Source organism: Schistocerca nitens, chromosome 10 (assembly GCF_023898315.1).
Source record: "Schistocerca nitens isolate TAMUIC-IGC-003100 chromosome 10, iqSchNite1.1, whole genome shotgun sequence".
Lineage (NCBI taxonomy): Eukaryota > Metazoa > Arthropoda > Insecta > Orthoptera > Acrididae > Schistocerca > Schistocerca nitens.
Window position 1 is genome coordinate 214,179,639 of NC_064623.1, and position 23,346 is coordinate 214,202,984.

The window sequence follows — 23,346 nt, forward strand, 5'->3', positions numbered from 1 at the left end:
AAGAGTATGTAATATGTAAAATTCTCGCACAATTGTATCTCTTGAGACATTCTGGTCATGAAACCGTACTTTCTCAAACACTGTCTTTGGAGGAACATCCTTAAGGGGACATTATATGCCCTATGCCACCAATATGAAATTATCAAATTTTGTGACCCATTATCTTGGAAACTTTTCAAGACATCAACTTACAATTTTCCATAATTATTGAATGCACCTTTCTAGATACACTGAAGTAGAGGTATTACTAAAATTGTATTGTGGGGCATGTTATCCATTTCTTTTTTTCAGACACTCAATTTTTGACAGAATTTTGTAAATACACACATCCACGCCCGAAGCAGGATTTGAACCTGCGACCGTAGCGGTCGCGCGGTTCCGGACTGTAGTGCCTAAAACCGCTCGGCCACTCCGGCCGGCCAGCAGCAGCAGTAACCGATCTAACAACTGCGCCAGACACTTCACTTGTCTTGTTGAGGCGTTGCCGACCGCAGCGCCGCGTTCTGCCTGTTTACATATCTGCGTATTTGAATGCGCGTGCCTATACCAGTTGCTCTGGCGATTCATTGTGTATACACTGTTAAAGGCTAAACATTAACAAAATGTAAGTGATAGAGGAGACGCACTACCATTCAAAGAATATTGCTACAGAGATGTTGCTGATAATTTTACCCTTTTAAATCAATGTAAAGCTGGCATCTGCGTGATAATGCTTATTTAACACTCTCACTACAACTAGTTGCTTCACGAATATTGCCTGGAGGTTAAGTTATGTGGGAAACGAACTTTTCTGTAATGACTATCGGTGTCTCGTATACCAAACGGCCGTTGCCCATTACTGTAAATGAACGACATTTTCATCAACAGCTCTAAAACACTATTCGTAACACATGTGTATTCCCTCTAAATACTCTGAAATTTTCTATCCGTAGCTATTTTTCTAGCCTGTAATTCCGTCTTGCTAGATAAGTGAAATGTGTGGGACACCATACAAGATTGTATTTGCAAATGTCTCGAAATATTTTTGACTAATACAGCCACCTACGCTTACTGTATGGGCAATCAGAACAGGACCGCTGCTGTTCTCCATATAAATCTACATCTACACATCTACATTTATACTCCGCAAGCACCCCAACGGTGTGTGGCGGATGGTACTTTACGTGCGACTGTCATTACCTCCCTTTCCTGTTCCAGTCGCGTATGGTTCGCGGGAAGAACGACTGCCGGAAAGCCACCGTGCGCGGTCGAATCTCTCTAATTTTACATTCGTGATCTCCTCGGGAGGTATAAGTAGGGGGAAGCAATATAATCGACACCTTATCGAGAAACGCACCCTCTCGAAACCTGGCGAGCATGCTACACCGCGATGCAGAGCGCCTCTCTTGCAGAGTCTGCCACTTGAGTTTATTAAACATCTCCGTAACGCTATCACGCTTACCAAATAACCCTGTGACGAAACGCGCCGCTCTTCTTTGGATCTTCTCTATCTCCTCCGTCAACCCGATCTGGTACGGATCCCACACTGATGAGCAATACTCAAGTATAGGTCGAACGAGTGTTTTGTAAGCCACCTCCTTTGTTGATGGACTACATTTTCTAAGGACTCTCCCAATGAGTCTCAACCTGGCACCCGCCTTACCAAGAATTAATTTTATATGATTATTCCACTTCAAATCGTTCCGCACACATACTCCCAGATATTTTACAGAAATAACTGCTACCAGTGTTTGTTCCGCTATCATATAATCATACAATAAACCGTTTTTTCACGTACGGTGAGCAGCACTGTCGGATTGTTTGCTGATGATGATCAGCACAAGAAAGTCTTAGTTACTGGATAGATAGTCTTAGCCGCTGCAGAGAATAGCAGTTCATTCCAGACGTGGGTTTCTCTGTCTCTCATAATGTGTGAAGTTTATTTCGACTAGGAGGCCGGTTGACCTTGGTGCGAGCACAGTCGTCATTTCAGACAGAGGAGAGGTTTCGGGTGCGTCACCCGTCTGTCACACTGTTTTGTGTGTTGTCGTATTTATAGTTGTTTGTACAAAGTACTCTCTGACGCGGAGATTGAGGAACAACGCACCAACCGCGAGGAACAACAGTCATATCCCGGTGCAGCAGACTATATCCGCCCTACGGAAGACGCATAAAATCTTCTGTCATAATGAAACAACTACTAAATACATACATCAGCACAAAATTTGTTTTTTTTTAATTTTTGTTTTTAATAAAATTTGACAGATGGTGTCATATTTGATACCTATGTAATCAACTACTACATAATATATGTGAACGAAAAAAAAAATTAATTCTTAAAGGGTGACAATTATTGAACAATATGAAATAAAATCGTCATAACTTCCGAGCGGTTTGTGTTAGGACGTACAGACTGCACTGTGTGATTGGAAATGGTATGCGCCGCATGATTTAGTTTAGCGACGAACGCACTTTCATTTGGATGGGTTCGTCAATAAGCAAAATGGGCGCTTTTGGGGGGCTGAGAATCTTTCCCAGTCGCGGCGGAATAATGGGTGCGATATTCCTTGATGGCACAGTGACTACCGAACGGTACGTGAAGCTTTTGGAAGATGATTTCATCCCCAATATTCAAAGTGACCCTCATTTCGACAAGATGTGGTCCGTGCAAGACGGAGCTCGACCGCATCGAAGCAGGAGAGTGTTTGATGTCCTGGAGGAGCACTCTGGTGACCGCACTCTGGCTCTGAGGTGACCAGAGGCCACTGGCATGCTCCTCGATTGGCCGGTGTGCTCTCCGGATCTGAACACATGGCACTCGTTTCCGTGGGGCTGTATCAAAGACAAGGTGCACATCAGTAACCCCAAAACCACTGCTGAGCCGAAAACAGCCATTCGGGAGTTCATCGACATCATCTATGTTCCTACACTTGAGCCGGTCATGCCGTATTTCTGTATTTGGCTGCGCCACATCATAGCCAGCGATGGCGGGCATATCGAAACTGTCGTAGCCTGAATCCGAATATCTGTAGTAACGTTTACATGTCGAATAAAGTGTGTGCACGCCGTAGTTTGTAACTGATGTACGTCTTTCTTCAAACAGTTCAATAACTGTCGTCCTGCACTTTGTAAATTTAATCTTCAACTTCAGCTAATGTAGTTTTTTGATTAGGTACTGTGAAACTTCAAGAGACAGTTGCATAAAACTACCTTGCATTCTGTACAACGAATCAAGTCGAGAACCTTACATTTTGTGAATCTACGTTTCAGTCTGCACTTCCGGTGAGAATTTCTCCACGCCGGCAAGTGTAGAGCGCTCGATCACCTAGACCGAACTGGTGGCATCGTCTGAAGTACCATCGCACGATCGGGCTTTTCCCGTCCATCATCCTCTTCTGAGCTGCTCTCACTTTGTTCAGCACGCCTCTTGCAGTAGTTCATATTTTGAGTAATATCGAGTTTAAATGCGTAATACCTTTCTTGCCCATTTATTTTGGATAGCATCCTGTCTGTATTCTAGCGGTGCAGCAGCTATGGCAAAGTCTACAAAATGATGTATTACTCTTAGTCTCCGTTTTAGCTCATCCGTTGGAGCAGTTGCAGCGTGCACTGTTGAATCAGCATTGTTTTCATCTTCAGACCATTCTGCATCCGATATATGTGGCTCTGTAACCTCCGACAGCCCCAGAACTTCATTTTCAGACAAGCCTGCAGGCAATTAGAGTGCAAAATACTGGAACAGGCATGCGTATTCAAATACAGAAATATGAAAACAGGCCGAATACGGCACTGCGTTCGGCATCGGCGGGCGCAGTTGTTAGACTGGTTACTGTTGCAACAATGACAGGTTATCAACTGTTAAGTAAGTTTGAATGTGATGTTACAGTCGGCCCACGAGCGATGGGACACAGCATCTCCGGGCTAGCGATTAATTGCGGATTCTCCCCTACGAGCATTTCACGAGTGTACCGTGAATATCAGGAATCCGGAAAAGTATCAGACCTCCGACATCACTACTGCTGGGAAAGATGCTGCAAGAACGGGGCCGACGACGACTGAAGGGAATCGTTCAGTGAGATGGAAGGGCAACCATACCGCAAGTTGCAGCATATTTGAATGCCGGGTCATCACCAAGTGTCGGCGTGCAATCCATTCAACGAAACATCATCGATATGGGCTTTCAGAGACGAAGGTCGAATGTTGTACCCTTGACGACTGCACGACAGAAAGCTTTACGCCTCGCCTGGGTCCGTCAAAAGCGACATTGGACGAGTCTCGTTTCAAATTGTATTGAGTGGGTTCCATAGTCCCATCGTTACCTCGGAGATGCTGTGTCCCATCGCTGGTGCGCCGTCTACAGCAACACGTTGCAACTCAGTTAAATCGTGATAACGTGCCATCTAACAACTGCGCCAGACGCTTCTTGTCTTATACAGGTGTTGTCGACCGCAGCTCCGTATTCTGTCTGTTTACACATCTCTGTATTTAAGTACGCAGGCCTATACCAGTTTCTTTGGCGCATCAGTGTATAATGATGGCGGGTCTCTAAGGGCATAGCATGCTGAATACATTGTGTTTGCAAGTACCTTTGCCTGTTCAACTGAGAATCAGTATTCATTCCTAGACGTTTTCCATTTGTTGCATTGTCTGTGGAGGTGCCATCTACATTTTATTGAATACGATCTCTTTCACTCCTCAAACTGAAATTCATGGCATTTGTTCTCTTTATGTTCAATGTCACTTTATTGCTTATTGATCGATTGTAAACCTCCTTAAGGGTCTTGTTCACTTTCTGTGCAGGCAGTTCCCTAGTTTCCTCAGTGAATATAATATTGCTGTCATCAGCAAAGATATTTTTTTTCCCATGAGTGTCACTAGTGCGAAAGCCGTAGATGTAAGTCAGGAAGAGTATTGTTCCTAAACTGCTACCCTCAGGCACTCCTTTATTAATATGTTTTGGAGCTGATAAGTGCTTTACTAACACAGATTTATTTGAGGTATGTGTTATCTGTACAATTTGTACCCTGTGAGCTAGATATGATCAGAACCAGTCGTTAGCTACTGCTCTTATCGTTAATGCTTCTAACTTATTTAGTAGAATGTTATGGTCAAAGCATCTAAAAACTGTGTGTGACACACTCACCTTTGTCAAGAGCATGTTGTTGTTGTGGTCTTCATTCCACAGACTGGTTCGATGCAGCTCTCCCTGCTACTCTATCCTGTGCAAGCTTCTTCATCTCCCAGTACCTACTGCAACCTATATCCTTCTGAATCTGTTTAGTGTATTCATCTCTTGGTCTCACTCTACGATTTTTACCCTCCACACTGCCCTCAAATAATAAATTAGTGATCCCCTGATCCCTCAGAGTATGCCCTACCAACCGATCCCTTCTTCTACTCAAGTTGTGCCACAAACTCCTCTTCTCCCCAATTCTATTCAATACCTCCTCATTAGTTATGTGATCTACCCATCTAATCTTCAGCATTCTTTTGTAGCACCACATTTCGAAAACTTCTATTCTCTTCTTGCCAAACTATTTATCGTCCACGTTTCACTTCCATACATGGCTACACACCATACAAATACTTTCACAAACGATTTCCTGGCCCTTAAATCTACACTCGATGTTAACAAATTTCTCTTCTTCAGAAACACTTTCCTTGCCATTGCCAGTCTTTATTTTATATCTTCTCTACTTCGACCATCATCAGTTATTTTGCTCCCCAAATAGCAAAACTCATTTACTACTTCAAGTGTCTCATTTCCTAATCTAATTCACGCAGCATCACCCGATTTAATTCGATTACATTCCATTATCCTCGTTTTGCTTCTGTTGATGTTCATCTTATATCCTCCTTTCAAGACACTGTCCATTCCGTGCAGGTGCTCTTCCAGGTCCTTTGCTGTCTCTGACAAAATTACAATGTTATCGGCGAACCGCAAAGTTTTTATTTCTTCTCCATGGATTTTATTTCCTAATCGGAATTTTTCTTTTGTTTCCTTTACTGCTTGCTCAATATACAGATTGAATAATATCGGGGATAAGCATCATTAGTGAATTTCCGTATGGCTGATTCTGTACTCCTACTACATCGAAAATCAAACAATGATTCACTCAAAATTTGGTATGTATCCAGGTAACTCATTAATCTGTCTTTCATAATTGTTTATATTATTTTCGAGAATGGACACAACAGCGAAATAGGCACTAATTTTCTATGCCTTCTGGTTACCTCTCTTTAGTAGGAGTACAACTCTTGCCTGTTTTAAGCATTCTGATGTAAAGAATTTGTCTCTTGTGTTTATTAAGGGTGCTTGTACACCCTCTGTGCAATGTTTTAGTACACAGATTGTTACTTCATTTAGTCCTACAGACCTTTTATATTTTATTTATTGCAGATTTTTACCAGCTTCATGCTCTGCTGTTGTAGCAACAACAGTGTACTTATGACTTTTTGCAGCCGTTAGCAACTTTTTCTAAATCTTTTATCACCCACGATAGAAATTTAATAATTCTGACTCATTATTACTCTTTTCAATGTAAATGAGGTACTGAAAGATTTGGAAGGACTTCTTAATACCTGCTGTTATCCATTTTACTGAATTGGGTGATTTTCAAAATGGCTTTTCAAAATTAAATTTAAATAATGTTGAGAATTTAGAGGATTTTACATTTACCTTCATTTTTCTGTACATTTCATAACCTGTTTGGTTTTCTGGTTCATTTGGAGACTCTTGTATACTGATATCTGATAAATGTGTTTCATAAGCTTGCAATGTAGCGAATTTTTCCATACCCGATTTTACTGTTATTTGACAGAAACGCTCTGACAGCTATATCACACAATTCTCTGTCCATACTTTTGGCAACATATTCATTCACTGATGCCGTCATTGTAGTAACCATTTTTCTGCTACTGACCTACTGGGACATCCCAAAACTCTGAAGAATATTTATGAGGATGCTACCAGTTTCATTTATGATACCTGTGTTTATGTCTTTACACAACAATATGTAGACTTTTGTACCTGAGATTTTAGCTAGTACCTCTGTTAATTTAATGAGAAAAGTGTCCACACTATCACTAGGAAATCGATACGCACACGTGGTGGTTAATTTCTTGGCGTCATTAGGACCTGTCCATTCAATGACCGATGTATGGGAGAGTTTTTCTTCACTTACAGTACTAAGGCTATATCTTGATTCGAACTGTGATGTCTTTCTGAAATAAGTACATGATCCTCCACAATTTGTAGTAGTCATACAATAAGAGTCTGTCCTTTCATACAACGAGAATACTACATGTTCGATTTCTTTGAGTCTCCACCCCAATGCTCAGTGACGGAGAATACTGTGTAGTTCAACGGCTGAAACTCGAAATTGCTCTATTTTATTTTGTATCTATTGCATGTTTTGGTGAACGTTTGTTAAGTGTGTGAAGTGTCCTATATTACTTTTCTCATTAGTCTCTTCTCCTTACCATGTGTTGAAGGTGTGTTACAATCTATCTTGTTCATAATTGATTGAAAATTTTCTACATTACTGGAGATAGTATTTAAGAAGGGGAACCTCCTATATTACTTTTCTCATTAGTCTCTTCTCCTTACCATGTGTTGAAGGTGTGTTACAATCTATCTTGTTCATGATTGATTGAAAATTTTCTAAATTACTGGAGATAGTATTTAGGAAGGGGAACCTTTTGTATGGACTTGCCTAACAAAGACCTATTTCTACTGCCAGTGACAAGAGGTGTTTCACAACGCATCGCAACACCCAAGACCCATCCGCTGTACCAATCTTCTCGTCCCAGTTCTGTTCATGTGTAGGACATCCCTAGCGATATCCAGTCTACTGACAATGCTGGCAGCCACCAGAGCAACATGTGCAAAGTCATCTGTCATCAGTGCAGGCTCTAACCCCATATTAATCCACTTCCCAGCAACGCTTGGGTGTAGCCATGGCCTTTAGCACCAATACTGACTGCTTCGATGCTGCTGTCCACACTAATCCGTTCTTTGCAAACCTCAACATGTCTACATAACTTTTATAGCCTACATTCGTTTCAGTCTGCTTACAGTATTCAGTATTATATTTCCGTCCACAGCTCCTAGATTTCCCTATGTTGGCAAAGTGACGATTCCTTTATGCCCCATTATTTATCCTGTCAACCGATTTCTTCTTTCATTCAAGTTGTGACATAAATTACATTTTATTGCAGCTTGATTCAGTTATTTCTTACTTGTTATTCGATCTACCCATCCAATCTTCAATGTCCTCCTGTTGCACCACATTTCAAAATGTACTATTATTTCCTTGTCTCAACTATTTATCGTCCATGTTTCACTTCCATTCTCGGCTGCACTCGTGACAGATATCACTAACTGACAAATTGTTACCAGTAACTAACACTTAAACTGATATCAGATTTTAACAGATTCCACTTTTTCAGTCATTCCTTTCGTGTTGTTCCCAGTCTGCATTTTATATCCCATCTATATCTGGTATCAACAGTTATTTTCCAGTCCGTATAACAAAGTTTTTCAACTACGTCTAGAGACTCATTTCCAAACCTAATTTTCTACTCATCACTTCATCTAATTCGACAACATTTCATAATTAGTGTATATTCAATTACGTGCGCTATAGGGTTCAAAACTACCGTTTCATGTCCTTATAACTGCAGTACAATTTCTGTATAAGTTGTAGATAGCGTTCCAGTTCCTTCTTTTATTTCTAATAGAATTAGCAACTGTAAAGAGACAATTCCACATCTAGTAACGCTTCACTCCTGAAATGACATACGGCACATTGCTTCTAGAAGAGGAGAAAATTCTTTCGCTCACTCTAAATAGAAACATCGACATTCTGTCAGATCCAGTGGATATTCCTCTGTAGAGTGATTTCAGTAGTTTGTGTGTCCAATGGACATTTATTTCGATACCTGTCATTCGGACGTTCGCTTGAAGAATTAAATAAGGAACCACTGTAATATCTTCCTCAGCGAAACAATTTTGGGAAAAAAGTTTAGTGTGTCGGTTATCTCTGTCATGCCACATTTAGATTCCGTAATGTGGGGACATATCACTTCAATACTTTCACTGACTTAGCAGAAGGAGAAAACTACTTAGCATTTTATTTGAAGTCAGCAGATGTAATGTATCTTTCCTATTCGTTGAATCATACAGCTTATTTTCTTTTGTCCACAGAACTTGCGGAGCAGTATAATTGAATTGCTTCATTAAATAATTTATTTTTCCAATTTTGGAGTAGTGTACTGAGAGTAGAAAAGTTCGTATTACGCTACTGTCGAAGGTATTCGCGAATTTACGTGTAACAAAGCTTTCGGTTCGCTGTTCAAAACAGATAAATCCTAAACTGTACATTTTATTTACAAATGAGTCGCCTCCCTATCTTCTGGCAGCGGTGGCTGAACGTCGCAAGGCCAGAATATCAGACCTGCACTACAGGCTGGCTCGCCTTTATATGTCACAGAGGTTGGTCGCACACCGGCGTTTTAATGCACCGGTACGCAGATAAGAAATGATCTATTTGTCTAACAGTTTATAGATTGTTTGGCGAAGTATTGAGAAATGGACAAAGAAAATCATAGGGCTAATAACGCTGACAAAAACAATAGGATCATAGTTCAACATTCATAAATATTTATTGATATTACTGAAGATCAGTGAATGGTGATCTCACGTCAGTGTGGATTCAAAGCAAAGTTATTAACAAACAATCATAAATAAAGAGCAGAATTACAGCATAAACGCAGAACATATGCATGCAGAGTTTTATTTCTCAAAGCAGTGACTGTCAAAACCTATGTGCAAACATTTGAAGAAATTTTTTTTTCCTTCACTAAACACGATGCATAACATAGTTCACTGCTGATGTTTGGAAGGTAGGAGACGATGTACTGGCGGAAGTAAAATTGTGAGGACAGATCGCAAGTCGTGCTTGGGTAGCTCAGTTGGTGGAGCACTTGCCCGTGGAAGGCAAAGGTCCCGAGTTCCAGTCTCAGTCCGGCACACAGTTTTTACCTGCGAGGAAGTTTCATCGTTCACTGCTCTTCATCACATGCAACCAATAACATCAGCTGTAGCAACATAATCTACAGGATGACAATTACTAGACTATATGAGAAAAGTCGTAAATTGCTCGCAACCTACTGGTCGTGCACGCACTTTATTCAACGTGTAAACGTCACTACAGGTATTCGAATTTAGGTTATGACATGTTCGATACGCCTTCCATCGTTGCCGATGATGTCGTGGACACGAATAGCGAAATTCCGCATCACACGCTAATGTGTCGGAACATCAATGCTGTCGATGAGCTGAACGGCAGTTTTGAGCTCACTAATAGTCTCGGAGTTACTGCTGTAGATCTTATCTTTAATATAGCCGCACAAAAAGGAGTCCGATGTGTTCAGATCGGGAGAATGTGGCAGCCAATCGAGGCCCCTGCCAGTGGCCTCTGGCTACCCCAGAGCCAGAATGCTGTCGCCAAAGTGCTCCTCCAGGACATCAGACACTCTCCAGCTTCGATGGTGTCCAACTCCGTCTTGCATGAAATGCATCTTATCGAACTCACGGTCAGTTTGGATAGTGGGGTGCAATCATTTTCCAAAAATTTCATGTACCGTATGATAGTCACCAAACGAATATCACACCGATTATTCTGTGACTGGACATTGCACGTCACACAGTCACCCGTTGAGGGTGAACAGACTTCTCGATCGCCAAATGCGGATTCTCGATCCCCCCAATGAACCAAATTTGCTTATCGACGACCCCCCCCCCAAAAAAAAATCAAATGTGTATGAAAACTTATAGGACTTAACTGCTAAGGTGATCAGTCCCTAAGCTTACACACTACTTAACCTAAATTATCCTAAGGACAAACACACACACCCATGCCCGGGGGAGGACTCGAACCTCCGCCGGGACCAGCCACACAGTCCATGACTGCAGCGCCCAAGACCGCTCGGCTAATCCCGCGCGGCGACAAACCCATCCAAATGAAAGTGGGCTCCGTTGGTAAACCAAACCAAACGCATACTAATTCCCATCGTGTCCCGCTGCCAACTGTGCAGTTTGAACGTCCTAAGGCAAACCGTTCATCAGTAATGGCTATTTTATTTCATGTACTTCAATAATTATCACCTTGCAAGTTCACTTCTGCCTTGATGCTCACAAGTATGAAGCTAAAGTTCCAACACGTACTCCAACATAAATGAGATAATTGTGTTCAGAGTATTCCAGATGATGCACGAAGGTAAAGTGTGGGGCAGAGCTCAGTAAATTAAGGCAAGTCCAACGCTCTGCACCCAGAAACAGTTCGCGTTAAATCGCACGGCTATATCGCCGACCAGATCTCTTCAGATGTACCTCTCGTGAGATCACCGGAACGACCCTCCAAGACATAAAGCTGCCGAAACTTAAAGGACGGAATGCCAAAGACTGAAAGACGCAAAGACAACAAGCGCAGTGATTCAAGCCCTTCGTTATTCTCTGTGGCATCGCGTTGCACTGAGTCGACGTTTAACACTGAGAAATATTCAGATTTACGGGCTGTCCCACACACACACACTTTACACTAAATTCAAAATAATCTTAAAGTCATCACAGTCATTTTGTAGCCATGAGCTGTGCATTATTACCTAATATATTAACGAAAATGTAAATCATATACAAATAAGTTCTTCTGTACAGGCAACAATTATGCTGAAGCTCTCCTGCGAACCCGGCAGAACTAGCACTCCTGAAAGAAAGGATATTGCGGGGACATGGCTTAGCCACAGCCTGGGGGATGTTTCCAGAATGAGATTTTCACTTTGCAGCGGAGTGTGCGCTGAAATGAAACTTCCTGGCAGACTAAAACTGTGTGGCGAATGGAGACTCGAACTCGGGACCTTTGCCTTTCACGGAAAAGTTCTCTACCATCTGAGCAACCCAAGCACGACTCACGCCCCGTCCTCACAGCTGTACTTCTACGAGTATCTCGTCTCCTACCTTCCAAACTTTACAGAAGTCGTCCAAATCAGTCTCCATCTGTGAGATAAGAACGTTTTCAAGCTTATCGTGATATATACTTCTTGTAACAGAATTATGGGCAAATAAAACTGCACCGTATAACTTTTCCCGTGAAACTGCACGAAACACATTCAACTTTGGACAGTCCCTCTCATGTTGTACAATTTCATGTGGTTGTTCCGTACCACATATTCTCACATTTTGACGGCCCACCTTTCCATTTACATGGAATGTTGCCTCGTCACTGAACGCTTAGCGTGGGAGAAAACTGTAATCCTCCATCTTGCCAAGAACGAAATTACAGAACTCCACACGCTGTCGTTTGTCACGTTCACGAAGGGCTTGCAGTAGCTGAATTTCGTACGGTTTCGCATGTAAACGTCTACGCAACACACGCCAGACGAACATCGGGGTCATGTTGAGCTGTCGAGCTGTGCGACGAACAGACTCCTTGAGAAACTATGGCGGATGCGCTCGACGTCTGTGTCAGACACTCGGCGACGGCACCCCGGCAATTTGCCTTTACACACGCAACCTGTTTCTTGGAATTGTTCACCCCTCTGTCTGCTGCTCTGTGGTATGGGATGTTCCACACGAAAGTCGCGCTGAGCGTTTATAACTGATCCGCAGTCCCCAAAACTTAAAACACAAAGCGCTTTCTGGTGTCCCGACACCATTTTTACTAGAACTGAAATGGGCGCACACCGCTGCTACCTAGCTGAAACCGTGTAAAACTAGAGAGTTTGCTCTTTCCACTAGTAAGTTGTTCATACACATACGTCAAATAACATAACAGTCACGATAGTTTTGAAATCGGATGACGCCTGCTGATTCACCCTGTGTTTCTTAGAGCAAAGTTCCCGCCAGCAGCACACTCGGAAGCACACGCTGGCGTGTCCCTAGCCGCCTCAGGCTCGTCTAGCTGGCTAACGCCACTGCTGTAGGCGAGACACAGCCCCGTCCTTCTCTCCCTCTGCATAACAGATCACCACGTATAGACATATACTATGGTTTCATTTGAAAAAGCCAAGTTGAGTATTACAAGGGACTATTCGTCGCTCATACAGCAGTTTCTCAGAATTAATCAAGTGCAAATATCATAATGATCTCTTAAATTGTTTCGAAAGTGTCTGTCTTAAACAGTGCAGCTCATCAGCCAGTATACATGGTTGTTCTCGAAGATACGCAAATATTTCAATACATTATTCTACAAGTAAAACTAAAGAAAAAGTCCATATAAACATGGTTCCGCAAATGTTAGTAACGGAGTTACGGCTAATAAAGGATTTTGCCTCATATTTAGCAACTTCACTAGTGTGAAGCCATCTCAAAACTGTAAGGGGTTAAAGTAAAGCAAGATTTCCATTTACTTCATCGTCGTTGATATGATGAATCTAACAAAATATTCTCCCAGCACGTCTAACTGGCGAGACGTACTTACAATTCCTTCGAGAATTAAAGCCCCGCTTGCTCGAAGATGTTCCACTCGCTACGCGATTACATATGTGTTTTCAACATGACGGCGCGCCTCCATTTTCGCCAACCCGTCACTACACATTTAAATGAACATTTTCGCCATGAATGGACTGGTCGAGATACTAGACGTCTGTGGCCAGTCAGATCGCCCGATTTAACACCAATCCATTTTTTTGTATGGAGATGGGTGAAAGACATAGTTTATGAGGACAAAGTCAATACACGTGAGGCATTACTTGCTCGCGTTATGAATGCAATCGGCAAAATTAAGAACAACCCTGTGAAACTGAAACGAGCAACAAAATCAGTTCATACATGTGTAGCTACATTCATTGAACTCGGTGGACACGTTTTTGAACATTTATTGTGAATGTATTGTGAAACTGTATGCCCACTGTACAACTTCCTTAACACTGAGCTTTGTTTTATCCGCTGTAACATGAATTCACGTGTGATATGGTATTAATAAAAGCAGATTATCTGACTAATTCATACAGTTTCAGTTAACGTTATTGGCATCATTATTTCAAAATCAAATTCTCTACAACTTCTGCTGAACACTTTGTGCAGTCGCCTCGAATTTAAAAAACAAATTGGGCCAAGTAATAAATTAAAAATTTTACGACATTACTTGTTTGCTTCACTGGATGTTCTGAAAAACTACTGCAGATACGCGTCTGGAGCATCTCTTATTAGTTTCACCAGATGAACAACAACAAAATAAATGCAAATCGTGCTTTACTGTAACCTCGTACAGTTTTGCGATGGCTTCATATTACCGATGTTGGTAAATTTCAGGCAAAATCTTTTACTAGCCGTAACTCTGTAGATGAACATTTGCGGACCTGTGTGTACACGAACTTTTTTCTTTAGTTTTACTTGTAGAATAACATATTGAAATATTTGCATGCTTTCGTGAATCACCCTGTATATTCGGAACAACGGAATGATATACATCTTGTATAATGGTGTAATTCAGATTAATTTACGCTTATTTACTATACAGGTAGTTGCAAAGAATTGTGTTTTGTGATTACACTTGTTTGTAAAATTTCAGGTTCTTCAGCAGAATGCAAGTTCGGTAAAGTTATTTTGAGGGAAAAGTTTTTTACTTGCCCCGACACCTGCGACCTTCCGTGATGTTCCGCAGAAACGCTAGTTGGTTCATCCGCATTTTTGTGGCGGTGGTCATGTGTAGTGGCTACAGTCGCCCAGTTTCCGTTACAGGTAAAAATTATATTTTTTTCGATTCCTATGAGGCTGGGTATGATAATGGACAGCAATTTTTTGTGAAGTAATGAAGTAAATGTTTAAGTTTTGCACTGAGATTTTTACGAATTTATTTTCCGGAATCGTATACAGAAGTCTTCGTACATAGATTAACAGCCGACAACTCAGATAAGTGTTTCATACGTTACTCATAGTCCAAGTGGTTCTTTTGGTGCTAGTTTATTTAATCACAGTGGTCTTATTTCTGGTTTGAGACGTCCTCGTCGGCGTTTCCCTCCAGCTGCCTGGGCCACCTGTTGCCTGCTTGTCTTATTCAAACACACTAGAGTAGTAGCCTACTTGAATATATCGAGGTTCTATTGTTACAACAGCGAGAGAAGATATTAAATAAATATACCTCATTTGTTCAGAAATCTCATTTGTTCAGAAATCTCTCTCGTCCAAGGGTCACAAAAACTTGTATTCAGTACAGTTCGTTGCTCCTGCATGATAGGCCATACGTACGTCAGACGGTATTGCTATGCAAGTAGCATAACTGGCGGAGTCGCGCGAGACCCACCCGTGGTACACACAGGTGTCAACTTGTTGGGGTAACTGCTTCGGGTCACAGGGCAGTCATAAGAATACTGCGACGGAGCTACGCAACATCGTTGGGTATCAGCGTATCATTGCCTTTGGTATGGTAGATATCTCCAGTTGGAATGCCATTTGGTCATCATGTTGCGTATACAGGGTGATTTTTACCACCGTGTAGAAACTCAAGGGATTGATCGATGACAGGGTACGGAACAAGAAAGCTCTAACGAACTTACGTCCGGAAATGAATGATTTCCACGCTAGAGACCATTTATTCAATCATACACTGTTACGAAGACTGCAGTCTAATACTCGCTGTATCACGCACCGACAACTACAGTATGTACTGAAAATGGTTTCCATGTGCCTCAACGCATTCGTCTATAGGCGCAGTAGTGTGCTCCGTCTGTCACGTTCACATCGGATAGGCTGCATACGAACAGCGTCATAGGCAGGATGAATACGCTGCTTCAGTGTCTCCACATCTGGAATGGACTCTGCGTACACGGTACTTCTGAAGTGGCCCCATAACCAGAAATCGCACGGGTTGAGATGCGGTAAACGAGCAGGCCATGCACTGGACCACCTTCCCCAGTACATCAACCAGATAAGACACGATTGAGATGCGTAAGGACGTTAACGGCAGAGTGGGTTGGAGCCCCATCATGTAGCAGCCACATAACCATTAGACTCATCAATAGCACTTCTTCCAGCAAGACGCCCGCAAGAAATGCCGATAGTTCCGGCCTATTAGGCGACGAGGAAGGAAGACTGGTCCCAAATTATGGCCGACAATTATCCCGCCCCCACGTTCCGGCTGCACCGATGCATGTGATTCGCTGTCACTATACCATGGGCTTTCTGCATACCATCCCACAGATGCCTGTAATGAGAGTTGAAGATACCATTACACGTAAAGGTGGCGTCATCTGTGAATAGGATGGATGACACAGATCGTGGTTGCCTGGTGAAAATATCGGTGACAAAACTGTTCCCTATGTGGAAAGTCTGTCGCTAATAGGCCCTGCACACACTGTAAGTGATGTTGTTGTTGTTGTGGTCTTCAGTCCTGAGACTGGTTTGATGCAGCTCTCCATGCTACTCTATCCTGTGCAAGCTTCATCTCCCAGTACTTACTGCAGCCTACATCCTTCTGTATCTGCTTAGTGTATTCATCTCTTGGTCTCCCTCTACGATTTTTACCCTCCACGCTGCCCTCCAATACTAAATTGGTGATCCCTTGATGCCTCAGAATATGTCCCACCAACCGATCCCTTCTTCTAGCCAAGTTGTGCCACAAACTCCTCTTCTCCCCAATCCTATTCAATACCTCCTCATTAGTTATGTGGTCTACCTATCTAATCTTCAGCATTCTTCTGTAGCACCTCATTTCGAAATCTTCTGTTCTCTGGTTGTCAAAACTATTTGTCGTCCATGTTTCACTTCCATACATGGCTACACTCCATACAAATACTTTCAGAAACGATTTCGTGACACTTAAATCTATACTCGATGTTAACAAATTTCTCTTCTTCAGAAACGCTTTCCTTGCCATTGCCAGTCTACATTTTACATCCTCTCTACTTCGACCATCAACAGTTATTTTGCTCCCCAAATAGCAAAACTCCTTTACTACTTTAAGCGTCTCATTTCCTAATCTAATTCCCTCGGCATCACCCGACTTAATTCGATTACATTCCATTATCCTCGTTTGCTTTTGTTGATGTTCATCTTATATCCTAATTTCAAGACACTGTCCATCCCGTTCAGGTGCTCTTCCAAGTCCTTTGCTGCCTCTGACAGAGTTACAATGTCATCGGCGAACCTCAAAGCTTTTATTTCTTCTCCATGGATTTTAATACCTACTCCGAACTTTTCTTTTGTTTCCTTTACTGCTTACTCAATATACAGATTGAATAACATCGGGGAGAGGCTACAACCCTGTCTCACTCCCTTCCCAACCACTGCTTCCCTCTCATGCCCCTCGACTCTTGTAACTGCCATCTGGTTTCTGTACAAATTGTAAATAGCCTTTCGCTCCCTGTATTTTACCCCTGCCACAATCCGAATCTGAAAGAGAGTATTCCAATCAACATTGTCAAAAGCTTTCTCTAAGTCTACAAATGCTAGAAACGTAGTTTTGACTTTCCTTAATCTTTCTTCTAAGATAAGGCGTAAGGTCAGTATTGCCTCACGTGTTCCAACATTTCTATGGAATCCTAACTGAACTTCCCCGAGGTCGACTTCTACCAGCTTTTCCATTCGTCTATAAAGAATTCGCGTTAGTATTTTGCAGCTGTGACTTATTAAACTGATAGTTCGGTAATTTTCACATCTGTCAACACCTGCTTTCTTTGGGATTGGAATTATTATATTCTTCTTGAAGTCTGAGGGTATTTCGCCTGTCTCATACATCTTGCTCACCAGATGGTATAGTTTTGTCATGACTGTCTCTCCCAAGGCCGTCAGTCGTTCTAATGGAATGTTGTCTACTCCTGGGGCCTTGTTTCGACTCAGGTCTTTCAGCGAACTGTCGAACTCTTCACGCAATATCGTATCTCCCCTTTCATCTTCATCTACATCCTCTTCCATTTCCATAATATTGTCCTGAAGTACATCACTCCTGTATAGACCCTCTATATACTCCTTCCACCTGTCTGCTTTCGCTTCTTTGCTTAGAACTGGGTTTCCATCTGAGCTCTTGATATTCATACAAGTGGTTCTCTTCTCTCCAAAGGTCTCTTTAATTTTCCTGTAGGCAGTATCTATCTTACCCCTACTGAGATAAGCCTCTGCATCCTTACATTTGTCCTCTAGCCATCCCTGCTTAGCCATTTTGCACTTCCTGTCGATCTCATTTTTGAGACGTTTGTATTCTTTTTTGCCTGCTTCATTTACTGCATTTCTATATTTTCTCCTTTCATCAATAAAATTCAATATTTCTTCTTCTTCCTACTAGCCCTCGTCTTTTTACCTACTTGATCCTCTGCTGCCTTCACTACTTCATCCCTCAGAGCTACCCATTCTTCTTCTAATGTATTTCTTTCCCCCATTCCTGTCAATTGTTCCCTTATGCTCTCCCTGATACTCTCTGGTTCTTTCAGTTTATCCAGGTCCCATCTCGTTTAATTCGGACCTTTTTGCAGTTTCTTCAGTTTTAATCTACATTTCATAACCAATAGAGTCCACATCTGCCCCTGGAAATGTCTTAAAATTTAAAACCTGATTCCTAAATATCTGTCTTACCATTATATAATTTATCTGATACCTTTTAGTATCTCCAGGGTTCTTCCATGTATACAACCTTCTATCATGATTCTTGAACCAAGTGTTAGCTGTGATTAAGTGGTGCTCTGTGCAAAATTCTACCAGACGGCTTCCTCTTTCATTTCTTACCCCCAATCCATATTCACCTACTATGTTTCCTTCTCTCCCTTTTCCTACTCTCGAATTCCAGTCACCCATGACTATTAAATTTTCGTCTCCCTTCACAACGTGTAAGTGATAACGGTAGTAACAATCGTCATGGAGAATGTCCCACACGGTCGTCTGGCTTACCCCGTACAGGCCAGTCACCTGCCTGGTACTGAGATGGCGGTCGCATTCCACAGTGTTACATTTTCTTCCAACTCTAGTGTCCGATCGTTTAGGGTACGTCCTTAATGATTTCCTGCGTCCTAGGTCATGATGTGCGAGAAACAGTAGGAGGATATCATGCATACTGTAACTGCACCTGCATGGTATTACACTGCAGCTTCTGTAACAAAGAATGATTGAATAAATGGTCTCTGGCATAGGGACCATCCATTTCCAGATATCATTATACTTTTTTTGTTCCTTATCCTCTCATTGATCAACCATTAGAGTTTGTACATGGTAGAAAAAAATTACCTTGTATATTCCATAGACCCTTAGAGTGATAATCTGTCTGTGGAACGCATCGGTAGAATTTTCGCAAAGGTTTACCAACGCACCTTCAGCTGTATTATGTTCCACACCGTAACCTTTCCCATGGCTATTTACTCATAATTTCGTGTACAGACCGACTTCCTCTATTTCCTTCGTGTCTAAGTAAAATCAGTTATGACAGATAAATTCTCCTCAAAGAGTCACGTCCTAAAACTTCACATCAATTTTAAACATTTTTGGTGTCAACTTTATGAAAATCCGTTCTTGTGTTGCTATATATTCCGTATTTTAGTAACTTGTGTATCATGAGAAACGTATTTTGTTCTACACCATCAATTACTATCATCGTTTTCCCTCGATAAAAATTTCGGAGTAGCCACCTCATTCAAAGAAACTTTTATGCCGTATTTCATTGTGTATCAAAATGAATAAACTTAAATTTTCGTATGTTACTAGTGTTGTGTATTACGTATGCATAGAAAATCTGTGTTTATGTAGTGCTTGTGGCAAGTAAAATGTCGTGTTCGATTGTCTGCATCTACCGTAAATTAACGATAATTTTCATTTTGTTTTCGACTACAACATCTAAAAATTTCACGAGATTAGTAGCGTTTATAGAAGGTGCTACTGCGGCTATAAAGAAAACATCAATTTGCGTACGGAGTGCTTCAGATCTTAACGATAACTGCCTATACTTGAAGGTTAACTGGTCCAGAACATAAAAAGAACCTGCAGGCTTACTTCAATGACACTTGTTTACTGTTCTGTAAAACATTACACCAGCCACACTGTAGCCCTACTGCGAACACCGTCTTCGAATGTGGGAAGAGTTAGCTGACGTTCACAAGTTAAGATCAGTCGCCTGGAAGCTGCTGTGCATTGGTTTTTCCTGGAGAGTTACCAGCAGTCATTTATCAGATATACCACAGATACCTGAATTACTATCCATCTCCTGCTGTCGCTTCTACAGGGAGTACATGACCTGTCCCCACTACTCCACTTGGCTGTCAGCAGCTTGTACAGGATGTACATGATCTGTCACCACTCACCCTGTCCGTGGCAGGACTACGTTCCCTGTCTTCCACTGAAACGGAAACTGAGTCACAGAGACTCACTTCAGCTGTTGAGAAACATGGTATGTGCTGTGTCAAGAAGAGGCAAACGCAAAAGGGCAGGATCTATTAACAGCAGGAACTTCAAATGGACGGCGAGTGAAGGTATCCCTTAGGGAAATGGCAAAATGAGATGGGAGGGAACACTAAGTGCACTCAGTTTGTATGGCTAGGAACCTTATTCAGCATGCTAAAGAGGCCATTCAGTCAGCCACTGAGGGCGCGGGGTGCCACCGGTTGATGACTGTGCTCAGCGGCCACACTTGGATCATTCAACTGGCGGAGAACCTTGAGAAAGCTCATCTAATTTCAGTGAGACTCTCAATTTGCTGCAGTGCAAAACTGTTCGTGCACTATCCGTTCTGAATGGAATGCAACGACTGATTCAAGAGTTCGAAGCTTCTGTGACAAAGCAGGCTGAAATTTCTTGAATCTACATCATAGGGTTGAGTACTACAGGGACGTCCTAAATGGGTCAGGTGCTCAGGTAGCTGACCGGACGCGGAGTGTAAACAACGCTTTTTAAATTAGACTACTCTTATCCAGTCCAGATAATGATAGCGACCTGAAAGTGTCAGTATAAGTTCCACAGAAGTGTCCCATACAGGCGACAGTACTACATTTCAACAGATTAACTTCCAAAGCACGGATAACAACGTACCGGTGTTCGTAGCTGCCCCAGTAGAGCTCACATAATATTGGGTACAGAAAGCTGGTGAAAACCGGAATTGACAGCCGTGAGATACTGATAAAAATTTCTGTGTGTATCGAAAATATACATGGAGATGGTAAGCCATTTGTCGCATTTCACAGAAAGATCACACCAACCGAAACAAAAACTTAAACTTCATGTGAGACTGTCTGGGCAAGACTCAGTATCAAGGGTGGGCGTTAATGTTGAATCTGGTCCTTGAATCAACTTCTAGACCTACTCCAGTTGCAACCAAAAAGTTATAGAGAAAACCTAAGTTCACCAGTACATAAGTTTCCAAGTCATACTCTCATTGCTGAAGTAGATATTAATTGTGCAACAGTCAATTGGCAAAATGACAATTCTGTAAGAGGTGGGCGAGACAAGACGTTTGGTGAAAAATGTCTAAATGTTACCGTATTCAGCAGCCACAGATGAAGTGTAAGCCCTTCTCAACTATCGGTATGACGGCGACATGTACAAAACTGACTTTGGAGATGAGTATGAATGAGCAACTGCAACATGATGCATTTGTTGAACGTTTTGCTGCACAGTTGTTTTATATTTGGAATGGGAGAATAATAACCGATAAATCCACACACTGTATCACATTGCCAACGAATTTCCACAAAGTCCGAGCAATCACATACAAAATGATCTTCCAATTTTTCGAAATATCCCACAGAATTTTAAAAAGATCGTTAGACATTTTGTACGCAAATACTGCTTTAGAGATATTTCTTCCTATTGAATTAGTTGGATCAACCATTTCAAATTAGCTACATAATTAATTTTTATGTAAAGGGGCCAAGAAACAAGAGCACTAATAAAAACCTACAAACTAATAATTTGAAAGTAAAATTTAATAATTTCATTGCCTACAAAACTGAATAAAATGATGATGCATGTGGCCAGGCCAGGAGACCCATTTGTGCAGAGTGCAGCGACCTGTTGCAAGGTATTTCAGCTGAAGCCACTTTGGCGACTGCGTGTCAATGTAGATGAAATGACGGTGAAGTCAACACAACAACCAATCTCTGAGTGGAGAAAATGTCAGCTACGCTGCACTGACCACATTTTTTTACCACATTCCTCACATTCCTTACTACACCTAGGCCTACAAAGTAAAAGAAGCCAATGGTATCGCCACTGTTACCCTAAACTTAATAAGAAGCATCCTCCACCCCGAAAAAAAAAACAAATAATCTCCACCACTTCATGTGTAGGCCCCAGTCAGTAAGACACCATTAACATCCACCATCTCTTTTTTTTTTAGCCATCTCTGTTGCACCAACACATCCTCACAAAGACATCACCTTCAACATCACTGGGAGAAAAGCTGGCTGGTGGAGATGTATTTGTAGATCGCTGATGCTTATCTCTTCACAAGTGTGTATAAATAACTGCTGTGGGAATCGGTTCTGTAAAATGGAGGAAAGAAAGGTATGTCAGATGCTTGTAGTATGGGTGATCCAGCTACAAGGGTTGTTGCAGGAAGTGCTCTGAAGAAATTTCGATTAATATCGTTGGTACTTAGGGTTGTTCAAAACTTCACACTGTTGGTCGTTAAGGTATTTCCAGAAATTGAGAGATGATTTGTCACCACCACCTGACAGGTAGTGGACAGTGTGTCCACGAATCCAGGTTACTGAGTAGATCTTAGTCCATAGAAAATAGTCCATACCTGGGAAGAGAATCATTTGTGCCGTGATGATGTCAGGAGTCATGCATGAGATGAACATCAACATCTGGTGGACCAAAGGCTAAACATCACTCGCATCGCTTAGATGGCCGTCGTTGTACTCCACATGTGGTACATAATGGCGATGCCACCAGATGTATCTGGTAGAGACGCTTCTTTCATACTTGCTTACCACTAACAGTCATGTATCAGGTGGACTGAATATCTGACATGAGCATAGGGGTCTGCACTTCCCTCCACACTGAATTCCACCAGAAGAGGTGGTATGTTTTCTCAGTTATATTCGGTGAAAGGTGCGATTGCAGCAAGGCATACACTACCTAGGCCACTGCTAGATGTGGAGGGGGAAGCGGGGTCTGGATGTAGCTGTATTCAAGAAAGAAATAGCATAAGTAGGGAAAAGGTGCTGCGACATATGTCAGTGGCTCTGTAGCAACGAGAGAGCTTGGGCTAAGGGTCCTCTCAATAGGCTGGTGACGCAAGTCAGAATACGTTGCCACATCTTGACATGCAAGCTAGTAAAGAGGCTCCTAGAAGTAGGAGCTGACAGACATTGAGGCCTCCTTTGCCCTTCATAAGTGTGAGGAACTCATAGCTGACCTTTAACAACATGCCTTGACTCATAATTGAT

General features: G+C 42.0%; 1 protein-coding gene and 1 long non-coding RNA gene across 6 annotated transcripts in view; one reads left to right on the forward strand and one right to left on the reverse strand.

Moving 5' to 3' along the window:
• The window catches only part of LOC126210404 (speckle-type POZ protein-like), a 711,709-nt gene that overhangs the window by 341,019 nt on the left and 347,344 nt on the right, over positions 1-23,346 (forward strand). For 2 of the 5 annotated variants that reach the window (XM_049939650.1, XM_049939645.1), the window contains exon 3: positions 14,553-14,722. The exons of the other annotated variants lie outside the window; for them this stretch is intronic. In XM_049939650.1, the coding sequence (XP_049795607.1) occupies positions 14,635-14,722 (88 nt within the window). In that variant the 5' untranslated portion in view covers positions 14,553-14,634. The remainder of the gene's footprint in view (positions 1-14,552; positions 14,723-23,346) is intronic. 5 annotated transcript variants of the gene reach the window in all.
• Positions 1-23,346, reverse strand: part of LOC126210418 (uncharacterized) — a 313,609-nt gene that overhangs the window by 159,972 nt on the left and 130,291 nt on the right. The gene's annotated exons all lie outside the window — the stretch shown is intronic.